Source organism: Lontra canadensis, unplaced genomic scaffold, assembly GCF_010015895.1.
Source record: "Lontra canadensis isolate GAN:19392208 unplaced genomic scaffold, GSC_riverotter_1.0 scaffold113, whole genome shotgun sequence".
Taxonomy (NCBI): Eukaryota; Metazoa; Chordata; class Mammalia; order Carnivora; family Mustelidae; genus Lontra; species Lontra canadensis.
The window spans coordinates 3,940,587-3,955,605 of NW_022631107.1; the positions used below are offsets into that span (position 1 = coordinate 3,940,587).

General features: G+C 49.3%; 1 protein-coding gene across 3 annotated transcripts in view; it reads left to right on the top strand.

Moving 5' to 3' along the window:
• Positions 1 to 15,019, top strand: part of GOLM1 (golgi membrane protein 1) — a 56,378-nt gene that overhangs the window by 7,392 nt on the left and 33,967 nt on the right. For all 3 annotated transcript variants that reach the window (XM_032840488.1, XM_032840487.1, XM_032840490.1), the window contains exons 2-3: positions 4,487 to 4,634; positions 6,444 to 6,623. In XM_032840488.1, the coding sequence (XP_032696379.1) occupies positions 4,506 to 4,634; positions 6,444 to 6,623 (309 nt within the window). In that variant the 5' untranslated portion in view covers positions 4,487 to 4,505. The remainder of the gene's footprint in view (positions 1 to 4,486; positions 4,635 to 6,443; positions 6,624 to 15,019) is intronic.

Below are 15,019 nucleotides of genomic sequence, written 5' to 3' on the forward strand. Positions count from 1 at the left end.
GGGAGAAGCAGACTCCCCAGGGAGCTGGGAGCCCAATTCGGGACTCGATCCTGGAAGTCCGGGATCATGACCTGAGCTGAAGGCAGCTGCTCAACCAACTGAGCCACCCAGGCGCCCACCAAGACACTTTTAATGCAGAAACATCCACTTCCTTTTTCTCCAGGGAAACCTGGGGTTTCACAGAGTTTAGCGGATTTGAGTTAATCATTTTTCGGTATGTCAGATGCTGACAATCAAATACGAGACAAAACACATTCTGGAGCCTCAGTTATAATGAATATTGGTACACTCGATGGAGTACGTCTCCTGCATCACCCCCTAGGTCCATAGAACTAAGGTGGGGGCAGGAGAGCCTTCATGGTATCTGACACCTGTAAGCTCTGGCTCTGAGTTACTGCCCTAGTCTTCATTTCCTACCTGTGTCTGGCCTTTTGTTTTCAGCTGCAGGAGTTTCTACAGTCCTGGAAGTCAGTGCTGCCGCACCTTGCCACCCAGAGGCTGGGTGCTGGCCTCCCTTCCTCCTGCTCACCTTCTTAGCTGGCCAGCCCTGTGTCCATTGGGAGCCCCAAACTCCCCTAACTGTGCCCTCCGGGCAGCTGCATACCTTCCTGGCCAGCCAAGGGCTGGGCCATAGTGAGGGGCTTCTGAGACCAGAATCATGTTTGGCTTCCTGGAACCCCTCTTTGTCATACTGTGGTCCTATCTGGGATGTCCCAGTGCCATGGCAGGGAGTCAGCCCCAGGGGATGGGAGTTACTGCTGCTGCACTGAGAGCAGAGTCCATAGGACTAAGCATAAGGCTGGTTCCCATAAAGTAGAAAGGTGGTAGAAGAGTGACATTCATCACCTTTTCTTTATAAAATGGGGAAAACACTAGATCTAGAAATGATTTCTTATTCATCTTTCCATCTCTAATAATAATAATAATAATAAGTTGAAATTTATTGAGCAATTACTATGTGCCAGATGTGGTTCTAAGCACTTTTCATATCTTAACTCATTTAATTCTCAAGTATCCTCAGGAGGAGGACAGTGATGCTCAGATAGGTCTTGTGGTTCCTAAGAGGTGGAACTAGGGTCCGACACTGGCCAGTAGGTCCCAGAGTTTGTTCTCTTAACACTGCCCTGAGCTGCTCAGTGCCAGCACGGCGCCTGTCTCATCATAGCTGTTCACTACATTTTCATTGGCTGGCTCAAGAAAAGAGCATTTTGAATGATCATCTGAATACTTCCCTTGAAGTGAGACTTGAGTTTTTACTCTTTTCAGACTTGTAGTATACCCATCCATTGACTTATATCTGCTAGAATAAAATAAAAGGTCATAAAAGGACCCCCCCCCCTCTAGAAGTATATTGCTAGGGAATTAAATATAGACAAAGATAGGCTTTCAAAGCCCTAGGGAAAAGTAGATTTTTCCGTAAAGAGTGCTGACAGAACTGGCTAGCCGTTACAGACATGCACACACATAAAACCAAAACTTCATTTTTTTGGTATTTTTTATTCTTAACATTAAAAGGAAATTCCAAGTGGATGAAAGATAATATATGAGACCATAGGTGGGTTGAGAGGAGAGATGGGCAAATTTGTATTTCTAAACTTAGAGTAGAAATGTCTTCCTGAGTACAAAACAAAATCCAGACACAATAAAAAAAAAGATTGGCAAGATTAGAGTGTTTTAAAAACACCACTGATAACCAAAAACCATGGGCAAAAAATTTCAAAGAACAAACGAAAAATTGAGAATAAAAGCTATTGCCATGAAAGACCATTGCCATGAAAGACCAAAGATTTGTTTATCTTTAACATACAAAGAGCTCTTACAAATCAACAGGATGAACACCCAAGGTTAAAAATAGGCAGAGAATATAAAAAGGCATTTCACCAAATGAACAAATGGCCAGTAAAAGAAAAGTTGCTCATTTATGTTCATAACTAAAGAAATTTTTTTTTTTTTTTTTTTTTTTTTTTAAGTAGGCTCTATGCCCCACATGGGGCTCAAACTCACCATCCCGGGATCAAGAGTTACATGCTATACAGACTGAGCCAGCTGTGTGCCCCAAGAGATGTATTTTAAAATATCATTACTGATGGGATTGCCAAACATCAAAAAGTTTTATTTTAGTGTTACTGTGTGAGAAAACAGTTCTCATGCTAGTAGTGAGAGGGTAAATTATTGGAAGTGCTTTGAAAGCCAATTGAGTAAGATCTATCAATTTTTTAGTTTGTTTGGATTTATGAATGAGTTGCAAACATAGTGCAGAAGGTTCCTATATGTCCTTCACTCACCGTTCTCTTGTTTAGTTGTCCAAAATGCTTTTAGAGCATTTGGGGTTTCAGAGTTGTGTGTAAGGGTTCGCACACCTGGATAGAAGTTTGCCGACACAGGTGTGGATGACAAGGGTGTTCGTGGCAGCGTGGTTGGAAATAAGCCAAATTGCCCTCTGTAGGAGACTGGTTAAATAAATGCTGGTACACAGTGGAGCCCCCTCCAGAACTTCCGAAAGAAAAGAACAAGCTATAATTTGCTACGAGAAAAAGTGTGATAAGTATGATTAAGTGACTCCTGACATTTACAAAACAGTGCGAATGCTCTTTTTTGGATTTAAAAACATGTATGTTGATGCTTGTATAAGCATCAAGAAACATCTAGAAGACTCGCTGCATATTAGAATCACCTGGGGACACTGAGAACTACCAACACCTGGTCCTTTTCTACAGCCATTGAATTGGAAGTGGAAGAGTGGGGCCCACGCCCCCATCGCAGGTGATGCTGGGGTCCTGGGTGGTCCCAGGTGATGCTGGGGTCCTGTGAGGGTCGAGAGCCACTGGAATAGGAGGATGCCACCGTTAGGGAGACTTCAAATTTCACACTTTACTGTGCAGCTTTTCTCCCTAGTTGTGTTTGTAGTTTTATATATACTTTTTGAAGTATGAAAAGAGTAAAAAAGACTGTTTTGTGATCAAAATCAGATATAAGGCAGTGGAGACATATATACAGGACATGTATCCGCAGATATACAAAATTTTCTAGAAGTTTAGTATTTCTGAGCATTACTCTCCTTTAATATGTATGGGGCTTGCTGATTTCCACTGATAATGGATTTTTAAATTTTTTCCCCTCTCACCCTGAAAGACCAGCGGCTGGTGAGGGAAGCTGAGGTCAGTTCTGTGCTTCGGAATTCTGATGGTCTTTTATTTCAGGTGGCTCCAGGCAGCGCTCATTTACCCCATTTAGACGTCCACACCAGTACCTGATTATTATGGAAGCGGTCTCCCAGGGATGCGTCTAACCAGGAACACCTGAGGGGGAAAACTGGTCCTGTGGACTCTGCTCTGTTCCTGCTCGAATGAACCTTAACCTGGAGGTTGAGTCCCTGGGAGGTCTTTCCTCCACTGTGGGCCACACCTGGCATAAAAGAGGCCCTATTCACAGAGATGCCCTTTATGGTGCCTGCCACGTTCCTCTGATAAGGCCTGTTTTATCCGCCTCGTGGGAAGGTCGACTTTCCTTGCGTTTGGTTCTGGGGCTGGTATCCAGGCACACCTGGTCTTGGGTTGAAGTCCATGAGCGAACTTGGTTACCTCCCTTTTGAAGCTGTGTCTGGCTTTCTCTGCAGAGGTAATGCTCTCTGCAGCTCTCTGGCTAACGTGGGTGGCCTGTATGGGGAGAGCAGCAAGCGTTGAGAGGAAGCCTGGGCCCGCACTGCCCGCCTGCTGGCAACACCCTGTATGTATGTGTGAGTGGGGGGTCCACACTGGCTGTGACTTCCTCAGTGGGCATCCACACTCCTCCAGGGTGCTTTCTGGCTTTGCACGGCAAACCTTTATTTGGGTGTCCTTAGTAATTCTCTCCAAGGTGAAAAGCCCTCCCTTGTTAGGACTTGAATCAAAAAGGCCTCTTTGGAGAGCAGTGAGAAATGGGTTTTTTGCCCCCTAAAGTGATGTGGAAGCATTTAACATTTGCTGTTGCTGTTCAGAGTTGATTCCTTCTTTTTTTTTTTTTTTTTTTTAAAGATTTTATTTATTTATTTGACAGAGAGAGATCACAAGCAGGCAGAGAGGCAGGCAGAGAGAGAGGAGGAAGCAGGCTCCCCGCTGAGCAGAGAGCCTGATGCGGGGCTCGATCCCAGGACTCTGAGATCATGACCTGAGCCGAAGGCAGCGGCTTAACCCACTGAGCCACCCAGGCGCCCCTGAGTTGATTCCTTCTTAACCTGTCCTGGAGGCGGCGGGGAGAAGGGGGTGGGGAGGATGGGGAAGGCACATAACACCATTTACAGAAGAGGAAACTGATGTGCAGGAGACATTCCCTGCAGGCGGTGCTCCCTCCTAGCAGCCTGTCCTGGGGGCGGGCCTGCTGGTGGTCTTCTCTTTCCCGCAGGTCCACGTTTGGAGGCGCGGACGCCTTCCTGCTGGCAGTGGGGATGGGCCCGGTCTGCTCCCAGGGCGGCACTGCGAGCACAAAGGCTTCTTTGCTTGTTTGTCAGATTCCCCCCAGCCTTTGAGATGATGGGACTGGGAAACGGGCGCCGGAGCATGAAGTCGCCGCCCCTCGTGCTGGCTGCCCTGGTGGCCTGCATCATTGTCCTGGGCTTCAACTACTGGATCGCCAGCTCCCGGAGCGTCGATCTGCAGGTGCCTGGCTCGTCTGGGTGCATGAGCGTCGCCCCATGTTTAAGGTGGCTGGGTGGTGGAGTCCCAGGGCCCTGGTGTCCACCGCTCCCTAAGGCATCCCACTCAGGCGGCTTGTGCACTCTGTATCTCGAGGTTGGGGCTCCCCACATCCCCACACACTGCCCAGGCCAGACTCTCCACATCCACTCTGCACTTGGGTAGGAGAGAACCTCTCTGTGACTTAGGATGGCTCCCAGAAGTCCCTCTCTGCTTGGCCTGTGAGTAAAGGATTTTTCATGGATCCCCTGGGGCTGGTTCTGGGAAGGCCGCTTGCTTCGTCACCCCAACAGCCGTTGGGTCCTCCAGTCCACACCAGATCTCAGAGTGGTGTTGGAAGTGCATTTGGGTCACAACGGGTGTGGGAAGTGTGTTTCTACAGGTGCCAGTTGCTCCAAATCCTCACTCAAGGACGGTAATTTTAGCTTTCCCATTTATGGTTGTGTGTTGTGGGTCAGACAGTGCTGAGCTGGGACAGGGACTCTCCTTGACTTCAGTCCAGCATCTCTGACCCCTCTTCTCTAGGCCTCGTCTTGGCTTCCCCCGCTATCCCGCCATCCGCCTTTAGCCTGCCCAGCCCACTTAGCAAAGAATTCTGGCTAAGTCCTCTCCACCCCCCAATATCTGATCAGGCACCTCCTCCCTCTTGCTGATGTCTGAGCCCTTTGCCTGCTTTTAGCAAGAAATCTCCCTGCCCTTGAGGTCCCCTCTTGACACTTTCCCCCCACGGGCCCCTCACTCTGCTGTTGGCTGCAAACCCTTAGCTGCCTCAGCTGGGTTCCGAGTGGAGCCGGTTCTCTCCCCTCCTGAACAGACCCCTGTTGCGGGAGCCTTGAAGGAAGTTTTCCTTCCCGTTTTCACAAGTGTCCAAGTGATTTTTCTTTAACAGGGCGTTATATACACGCTCTGCTCTAGGACACAAAACAAACTCTGTGAGCTTGGGACTTCATCTCCCCCCTTCCCAGGCACGCAGATCCTGACGCAGACAGGGGCAGTACACCAGGAGCGGGGATTCCAACCCAGCCTTTCCTCTTCCCCAGAGCTGGGGCGCTCAGCCCTGAAACCCTGCCCCTGTCCCAGCCAACCCAAGGCGGCCGCGCTTTCCTGGGAGCTTCCGCGGGAGCTGGTCTCTGGGCAGACGTGGGCTTGGGGTCCCGAGTTAGAGAACTGAATCTGTTCTGAGAGGGTTTGTCTGCCGAAGGGTTGAGTGCTCTGTCCGTGGGAGGGCAACGGAACTAAATATTTGAGCACCTGGGGAAGTGGGAGGCACTTCATGGATTTCCCTCCTTCAGGCCTCAGACTCTTCGGGAGGGACGTGGTGGGATTTCCTGGGAGATTAGCTGGCGTGCCCAAGAAGCCCAGAGAAGTGACTTCCTCTATTTGTAATATGGTTTTTCTGGGAAAAATTATAGCTTCTGTACAGTTGATTTCCAAGATTGCTCTTACCAGAACCCCTTCAGGCACATTTTTGGGGGGAAGAATTTATTCTCCAGGAGCAGAGTTGGCAGAAATTCCATCTGGGCTTTGCAGGACATGCAGAGAACGTGTCTGCCCCAGGCTGCTGCCTGGTTAGGAAGGAGGAGTGGAACGGGAGCCGGGGAGTGTGGGGCTGGGGAGGGGACCCAGGAGGGCCCGGCAGCCCTGCCCACGGGGCCTGGGAGCACAGCTCCAGCAAAGGGCTTGCTGCTGGCTTCTCAGAGGGAGCTCCTTCCAGCGGCCAGGTCTGCAGGGACAGCGTGGGGTTCCCCCTCATGTTCTGTGCTGTCCTCCTAGACCCGGGTCCTGGAGCTGGAGGGCCGGGTCCGCAGGGCCGCTGCGGAGAGAGGCGCGGTGGAGCTGAAGAAGAACGAGTTCCAGGGAGAGCTGGAAAAGCAGCGGGAGCGGCTCGACCGGATCCAGTCCAGCCACGACTCGCAGCTGGAGAGTGTCAACAAGATCTACCAGGACGAAAAGGCAAGACCTGCTCCGTTCCCCCCCTTAGATCTGTTCCAGATGCCAGTTGGGACACCGCTGAGTTCTTCGGCTGGAGGAGGAGCGGCGGGGAGGGCGTTCATGTGGTGAGGGGGAGCGGGTCACGTGTCCGCGGTTCCCCGCGTTGTTCTTTGCATCCCTGTCTCCTTTAGGCCTGCACGTTTGTCCCTCTTCATCCCCTTCCCCTGCGTTACCCGACCCCCAGCCCTTCCCCTCCGGCCACCACTGGATTGCTCCTCATCCGTGAGCCTTTCCACATGTATGTGAAATCCTACGGCTGTTAGCCCTTCTCAGATTTATTTCACTTAGTGTAATGCTCTCCAGGTCCCTCTGTGTTGTCACAAATGGCAAGACTTCCTGATTTTTGTGACTGCGTAGTATTCCTGTGTGTGTGTGTGTGTTTGTACACTTTATCCGTTCATCTGTCGATGGACACTTGGGCAGCTGCCCTCCCTTGGCTGTTGTGAATAACGCTGCAGGGCACGCGGGGTACATGTATCCATTCAGAGTAGTGTTTCTGTTCAGGTGGACACCCAGAAGTGGGATTGCTGGATCATACGGTCGTTCCACTTTTACTTTTTTAAGGAAGCTCCATCCCACTTTCCATCGCGGCTGCACCCGCACGCCTTCCCACCTGCTGCGCACGAGGGCTCCCGTCTGTGCACATCCTCAGCAGCACCTTCAGTTCTCGTCTCTTTGATCTTAGCCATTCTGACGCGTGGAAGGTGATCGCTCGCGTGGTTTTGATTTAGAGAACTGCTCTCTTCATTTGCGGGGTACTGTGCCGTGTTCACACATGTGTAGTTCTTCTCTGAAAATGGCTCCTATTTTATAGTGAAGTGCTTCTTAGTGTCCCCTAATTGCGGGTGACACTGTTTACACTCCTTCCATCACCTGTAACTGACTGCAGTAGGATGTAGACATGGATCACAGTGTGTCATAGACAGATCCCTTTAAAGCTTGTTTCTGGGGGAAAGTAGAGTTTATTCTCCAGGAGCAAAGTCGGCAGGATTTTAGTCTGGGCTTTGTAGGACATGCAGAGACCGTGTCTGGCCGCTGGCTGCTGCCTGGTTACTGGGGAGTGTGTGGCTGGGGTGGGGGATCCCAGGAGGGAGGGCCTGGGCTGAGATGGGCTCCCCTGCTGGGCCGGGGGTGGGTGGGAGGGGCTGGTGTCGGGGCTGGTTGAGTGCCCAGCTGTGGTCTAGAAGCCGTTATCCCATCCGCATGGAGGGAGGAAAATAGGGAAGGTGTTTCCTGTGACTGTCTGCCTGCCACCACACCCCTGTACATCCGTGTGTCAGTGCCTGAAAGTTCTACTCTTTTTCTGAGGAAGGATTGTCGTTTACTCTGAGCTTCTGGCTTTTTTCGGTTTTTACTTTAAATTTTTTCCTTTTTGAAATGGTAGCAATAGAAGATAGTACGGCTGTGTGGCTGTGTGAGGTGTTGGCTTGTCGCTCGTAAGTATCTGTTTTCGTAACTCCTGTCAGTCTACCAAATGCTTCCGAAATTCCACTGCCCTGCGAAATCCCAAATTTGGGGAGTGATAATCTCTCATTCGTTCTCCTCCAAGCTTCTGGGATTTCTGTGTGTTGCATGAAAGTGCGGGTGCATATTTTGGGTGGGGAGAAGGAAAAGAGGCTGCAGGTGAATTTCAGCTCGTGGGCATTCGGCTTTGGTGGCGTTTGCACTACTTTGGCTCCAGACCCCTTTGAAATGGGCTGCAAACAACCGGGCTTCCGTATTGGGTGGGCAGACCCCTCAGAGCACGCTGAGCACAGAAGCGTTTGTCCCAGAGAATTCCTGGGATGCAGTCCGTGGATCATTGTCCCACAGGCGGGTCCTCAAGATAGAGATGCTGGTTCATTTGAGTATAATCTGACGTGGAGATAAGAGCACAAACTTGGAATTCTTTGAAATATGATTGAGGAGCTATTTTCTGAACACCTTTCTCTATAGAGGAAGAGACGAGTGGGAACATCTTCCAGCCAGAAATGAGGTGACTATTTCACCTTGGTTCTTTTTTTTTTTTTTTTTTTTAAAGATTTTATTTATTTGACAAATCACAAGTAGGCAGAGAGGCAGGCAGAGAGGGGGCAGGGGAAGCAGGCCCCCTGCTGACAGAGAGCCTGATGCGGGGCTCGATCCTAGGACCCTGAGATCATGACCTGAACCGAAGGCAGAGGCTTTAACCCACTGAGCCACCAGGCGCCCCTTCACCTTGGTTCTTAATGCTTCAGCTTTATGGATTCTTTTTAAAAGGGGGCTTAGCTCTCCCACCCCCTCCACTCCAAACTGCTTGGGAATGGGGTGGGGAAGGCTGTTGTATTTGCAATAAGCAGCTTACATATTGAAAATTCGGAAGTCCCAGTCAAGAGGGTGAAATACGTGATATGTGATAGAAATATGTGATAGAAAGTTCTTCTAATTTTTGGGTGGGGGCTAGACCCTTAGCTCCAGGAGGAGTTTAGCTGTAGCTTGGAGTGGTGGTAAAATGCATAGGCTGTCCATTCAGGCAGACCTGGGTTCAAATCCTGTTTTCCTCAGCTCTATGATTTTAGGCAAGTCACTTAAATTCTCTGGGTCTGTTTTCTTAGCTCTTGAGTGAGAAGAGCAACAGAATCCCCCCATAGCCACACTGTGAGGATTCGGTGAGATAATATTTACAGAGGGCTTGACACAATGCTTGACGTGGACCAGCAGCTCAAAAACTGGGAGCTGGTGTTATTACAGCTAGTCCCAGTAACTGTAGTAACAGCAGTGGCATCAGGATAGAGATAGTCGTAAACCACAGCATCAGAAGTGATAACACTATTTTTGGGGTGGGGGGAAGGTGGACTTTTTTTTTAATTTCCAAATTGATACCATGGAACAAAATTGCCCTACTTTTTAGGAAAGGATTAAAAGATGCTGGGGTGACCGTTAGAACCAGCGTTGCTGATTCTAATGTGGCTCAGTGTTGCTGAGTGTTCCTGCTTACCACAGGAAAGGTAACAGTGACCGCCTCCCCAGCATGACAGGAGCTCCGGGTCGGGAGCCTCTGTACCGCCAGACGCCAGACTAAGCTTTCCCCAGGGGTTGTGTCCTGGATTTGTCTCAGCAGCCTCATGAGACTGGTGCTTCGGCTCAGAGTTTGTAAGCCTTCCCCCAGGTGGAGGCCTAGACCCCCGAGAGCCCACACAGGGGAGCCTCCCTCTGCTCTGTGCAGACTTAGAGCCATGGTGGGGGGAGGGTGGTCCTCCAGAATTCTCCATCCCTAAATAACACAAGGGGTGTGAGTGGGGCCACAGGGAACCAGGCTGGCCCGAGTCCATAGTTGTTGAAGTTAGGTGATGGGCTCCTATATTTATCTCCATGCTTCAAAAGAACACGGTAGTCCAGCTCCTTCTCTTTTGGCCCTATTTCCAAATTCTCAGGCATTAAAATACCAGATTCTCTATGGCCAGGCAGTTCTGGAGAAGTAGGGCTGGTCCGTCACACCAGTACCTTCTCCCTTTTTTTTCTTTTTTCCTCCCCCCCCCCCCCCCCCCCCCACTTAGGAGGTCAGCACGTGTGTGAATCAGAATGAGGCTCTTTTTCAGAATGTTAAAGAATCATCTGGTGGTGGAATAGAGCTTCTCAGCCATGGGAGGACTTGGTGGGGGTCAGCATCTGTGGGTGGGGGTGATTTGCAAATGTCACGTGCCCTAGACATTTCTGACCTCCTGGCACCTTCCCCCGCTTTGGGTGGGCACTGTTGCCCTGGGGGGTGTTGTCATCACGTGGGAGGGTGGACAGAAGCCCGAAGGCCAAACCTACCAGGGATGATGGGGTCATGAATGGAATGCTTCGGGTCAGCACTGTGGGGTAGAATTCCCCGGGAGGAGGGAAGTGTCCCGTTTGTGCTCTGCTGTGCGGTGTCCCGGCTACGTATGGTTATTGAACACCGGCAATGTAGCTGGTGGGTCTGAAGAACTGAATTGTGAATTTTACTCAGTTTTAAATATAAGTGGCCAAATCTCGAACCGCATGGGTTTGAATGATAGAGGCTGAACTCTGGTGGAAAGGCTGAGTGTCCTGTTCTGTGGGAGAGCCACGGGCCGAGTCCGGGTTTCCTTTGCTTCTAGGCTGTCTTTCCCCTTTCGCTCTTTGAGTCCGAATTGGGCCATGGATGACGAGGTCACCTTGTGGTGAGGCAGCTGTGCTCCCTGTGGAAGCCTGTGCTGCTAGGCAGTGATCAGTGGTGCAGAATTCTCCATTCAGCTTATCCTGTTGGCGCTTAAGAGCTTGGTTGTTTATTTGAGAGAAACCCGGCCTCGCCAGGCAGCATATCACGGTCGCCCGGGAGCTTTTGCAAACACATACGGATTTTAAAAATACGCTGGGTCTGACTCTACAGGTGCTGGGCCTGGGAGAATATTGAATTTTGCTGAAAGATGGTACACACACGTGTGGGTGCATGGTTTTCTCCAAATGCTCAGATCCCAGAGAAGCGGGGGTGTGGGGGGGGGTTCATCTGGAGACCGATGGGGGAGCTACTGGGCGTTTTGCAGTATCGCACTCTTAAAAATAAAATTGCCATATCAGGGTTTCCATTTTCGTTTTTTTTTGTTGTTGTTGTTGTTGTTTTTACCCTTTCTCAATGAAACGACTTTAAAATGGAGGGTATTATGATGAAGTGAGAGAATTCTTTAAAAATAATCTGGCGGTGTGGTTACAAAGTAACAGATGTGGATACTGTTTTTTTTCTAAGGTATTTCTGATATCTTTACCCGCATTACTAGAATCCTTGACAGTTTTTAGAAGATGGGCCAAGTTGCAAACTTCCTGCTCACTTTTTTTCCCCAAGATTGCCAGCTCCCTCAGCCTTGGGATATGGGTGTGTCTGCAGGTCCTCGGTCCTGAGACCAGCCTCTCAGGCGCCCCTTCGAGGTCACCTGGAACGGGTGGGCAAGTGTGAGACACCAGGTGAGCTCCAGACAGCCTCGCTGTGGTGCTGGAATGAGCCCTGGAGCAGGGTTTGTAGGAAGGAACAGGGCATGAAGAGAAGTCAGAGGGATAATAAGCGGATACCTGTGTGTCCCTCCCCCAGAAATTATGTAAAACAAAACCATTATCAAGTTGAGGTCCTCTGTGTTCTCCTCTGCCCCTTCCTTCTTTCCTTCCTGCCCAAACATCGCCACCATGATAAATTTCTTTTAAAATTGTAATTCCAGTGTAGTTAACATAGTGTTATGTTAGTTTCTGGTGTACAATATAGTGTTTTCAACACTTCCACAAAACACCTCATGCTCCTCATGACAAGTGCCCTCCCTAACCACCGTCACCTGTTTCACCCCCTACTATTTTGAATTCTAGTGGTTATAGTTTGTATTTCTTAACTTCTGCAGATGTCCAGTGGCCAGAGCATTGACCATCAGATTCTGTCTCAATAATATAAATCAAATCCTACTGCCTTTTTTTTTTTTATCTTAACCAAAGCCTCTGATTTTCTTCTTTTAAATATTTTATTTATTTATTTAACAGAGAGGGACACAGTGAGAGGGGGAAACACAAGCAGGGGTAGTAGGAGAGGGAGAAGCAGGCTCCCACTGAGCAGGAAACCCAACACGGGGCTCAATTCCAGGATCCTGGGACCATGACCTGAGCCAAAGGCAGATACTTAACGACTGAACCACGCAGGTGCCCCCAAAGCCTCTGAGTTTTTTTTTTTTTTTTAATTTATTTTTTTGACAGAGATCACAAGTAGGCAGAGAAGCAGACAGAAAGAGAGGAGGAAGCAGGCTCCCTGCTGAGCAGGAAACCCAACACGGGGCTCCATCCCAGGACCCTGGAATCATGACCTGAGCCGAAGGCAGAGGCTTAACCCACTGAGCCACCCAGGGGCCCCAGCCTCTGAGTTTTTGATCATAAACACTTCAGATGAGACTTCAGGTGATTCTTGAAGATGGACCTTTTTGTTTTCATCCCCCCCCGCTTTTTTTTTTAAGATTTTATTTGAGAGAGACAGAGCGAGCGAGCGCACAAGCAGGGGGAGGGGCAGAGGGAGAGGGAGAAGCAGTCTCCCTGGTGAGGTTGCTGGGATCCTGACCTGAGCCAAAGGCAGACACTTAATGGACTGAGGCACCCAGGCGCCCCTTCGTCTCCCTTCTTCCCTGCCTCCCGGTGTGCTGCAGAAGGGGATGTGGTGAAGATTTGCATGAATGCGGGTAGACAGGTTCATGCATACTTCTAGAACTTGTAGAACTCGGTGGGAGCACAGGTGTGGTCGCTTCTTGAGCTGTAGATGACGGGGGTGGGGGGTTTCAGTTTTTTGAAAGCAGCAGAAGTGACTGTGTAAGGCAGCCTTAAGTAACTTTCAAAAAAGTTGTCTTATAAATTAGTGAAATACTATTACTGTTCTAAAAATACAAAGAAGTTAAAATCCCATGTCATTCCATCACTCTGAGATTAGCCACTGAGAACCCCTCATGCCCTTTTTAAAACGTGCAGATTACATCTAAGCTTTTATAAATGATTGTTATACTCAAGCTTTTATAAACATAGGTATGCTGTGAAGATGGTGGAACATAAGGGAGGTTCTTGAAATGAGAAACATGTTCGAACACATCTGGTATTTGCACATCATTAAAAAGCCCGGAAACTCTCAACTTATGGGCATGGAGGTGACCATTTCCAGCAAGAATATTTTTTTTAAGATTTTATTTATTAGACAGAGAGAGAACACAAGTAGGCAGAGAGAGAAGGGGAAGCAGACTCCCCGCTGAGCAGAGAGCCCAATGTGGGGCTCGATCCCAGGTTTCTGAGATCATGACCTGATCCGAAGGCAGAGGCTTAACCCACTGAGCCACCCAGGTGCCCCCAGCAAGAATATTTTTCATGAATGTTTGCTTTTGTAGCATTTCATAGCATTTGCATTCGTAGTCTACCTTGATCCCTAATTGGCACAGGTGACTGTTTTGAGTCTGAAGAGACACACGTCATTCAGGTGAACAGTGTGTGTGGTGTTCTGCTTATCTATTTTTGTATCACAAACTACCCCGTAACGTAGGGGTTTAAAGCCATGCTGGCATTTATTTTGCTCATATATATCTGCAGTTGGGAGGGCTCAGGGGAAACTTGTCTCTGTTCCACGATTTACTGTCTGGGTGACCAAAAGGCTCAGAATGGCTTGAAACTTCCCTCACTTGTGTGTCTGGTGTTGGTGACCTGAGACCATGGTGGGGTCAAGGCCACAACACTTCTGTGTGGCTTTTGAGTGGCTGCTAGGCCTCCTTGAAGCTTGGAGGCCAGGCTCCTAGAGAGAGCCTGCGGAAAGCTGTCCCCTTTTATATTCATTTTCCAGAGTGGCCATGTAACAAGGTCCCATAAACCGGGTGGCTTAAAACAACAAAAGTGTATTCTTTCTAGGTTCTGGAGGATAGAGGTTCAAAACCGAGGTGTCAATAGGGCTGTGCTCCCTTGAAGGCTTTAGGGGAGGATCCTTCCTTCACTGGTTCTGGTCCCCGTGTCTGCCTACAGCCTTTGGTCGTAGATGTGTCCCCCCAGCCCCTGCTTCCGTCCTCCCCTGGCCGTCCCCCGCCCTGTCTCTGAACTTTCACCTCTTCCCTCTCGTCCTGCTGAGTCTGGCCCTGCTTGCATGACTCCGTTTTACCTTCATTCTATTCGCCTAGACTCTGTCTCTAAATAAGGGGATTTTTCGGTTCTGGGTCGACGTGAATTTTGGGGGTACATGGTCCGACCCATGAGGCCTTTTACTGAGTGCTTCAGAAATCAGCAGGGTCACTTCTTCAGCATTCATAGGCCACTAAGGCCAGCCCAGTTTGGAAAGGGTGGGAACCGGGCTCCACCTGTGGGAGCGGCGCCTGAGGCCTTGGAGTCATGCGTTTTTGTTTTTTTTTTTTTAAAGATTTTATTTATGTATTTGACAGAGATCACAAGTAGACAGAGGCAAGCAGAGAGAGAGAGGAGGAAGCAGATCATGACCCTAGCCGAAGGCAGTGGCTCAACCCACTGAGCCACCCAGGGGCCCCTGGAGTCATGTTTTTAAGCCACAACATTTCCGGTGAAATACCTTTTTTTTTTTTTTTTTTTTTTTTTTTTTTTTTGAGAGAGCGAGCGAGCAGCAGGCAGAGGGAGAAGCAGGCTCCCTATCAGAGAGCCCACTGTGGGATTTGATCCCAAGACCATGAGTTCATGACCTGAGCCAAAGGCAGACCCTTAATCGACTGAACCACCCAGGGGTCCCTCCCCCCCCACTTTTTTTTTTAACTCTAAATATGTGTTTACATATCAAATAAGATTTTAAAGGCCATAAGTAAAAACAGATCCTCAGATTTTAGTTTTTGCCAAAAGCTAGTGGAGACCCACTTGTAAAGTTCTTCTCTCCTAAAGCTGGCGCC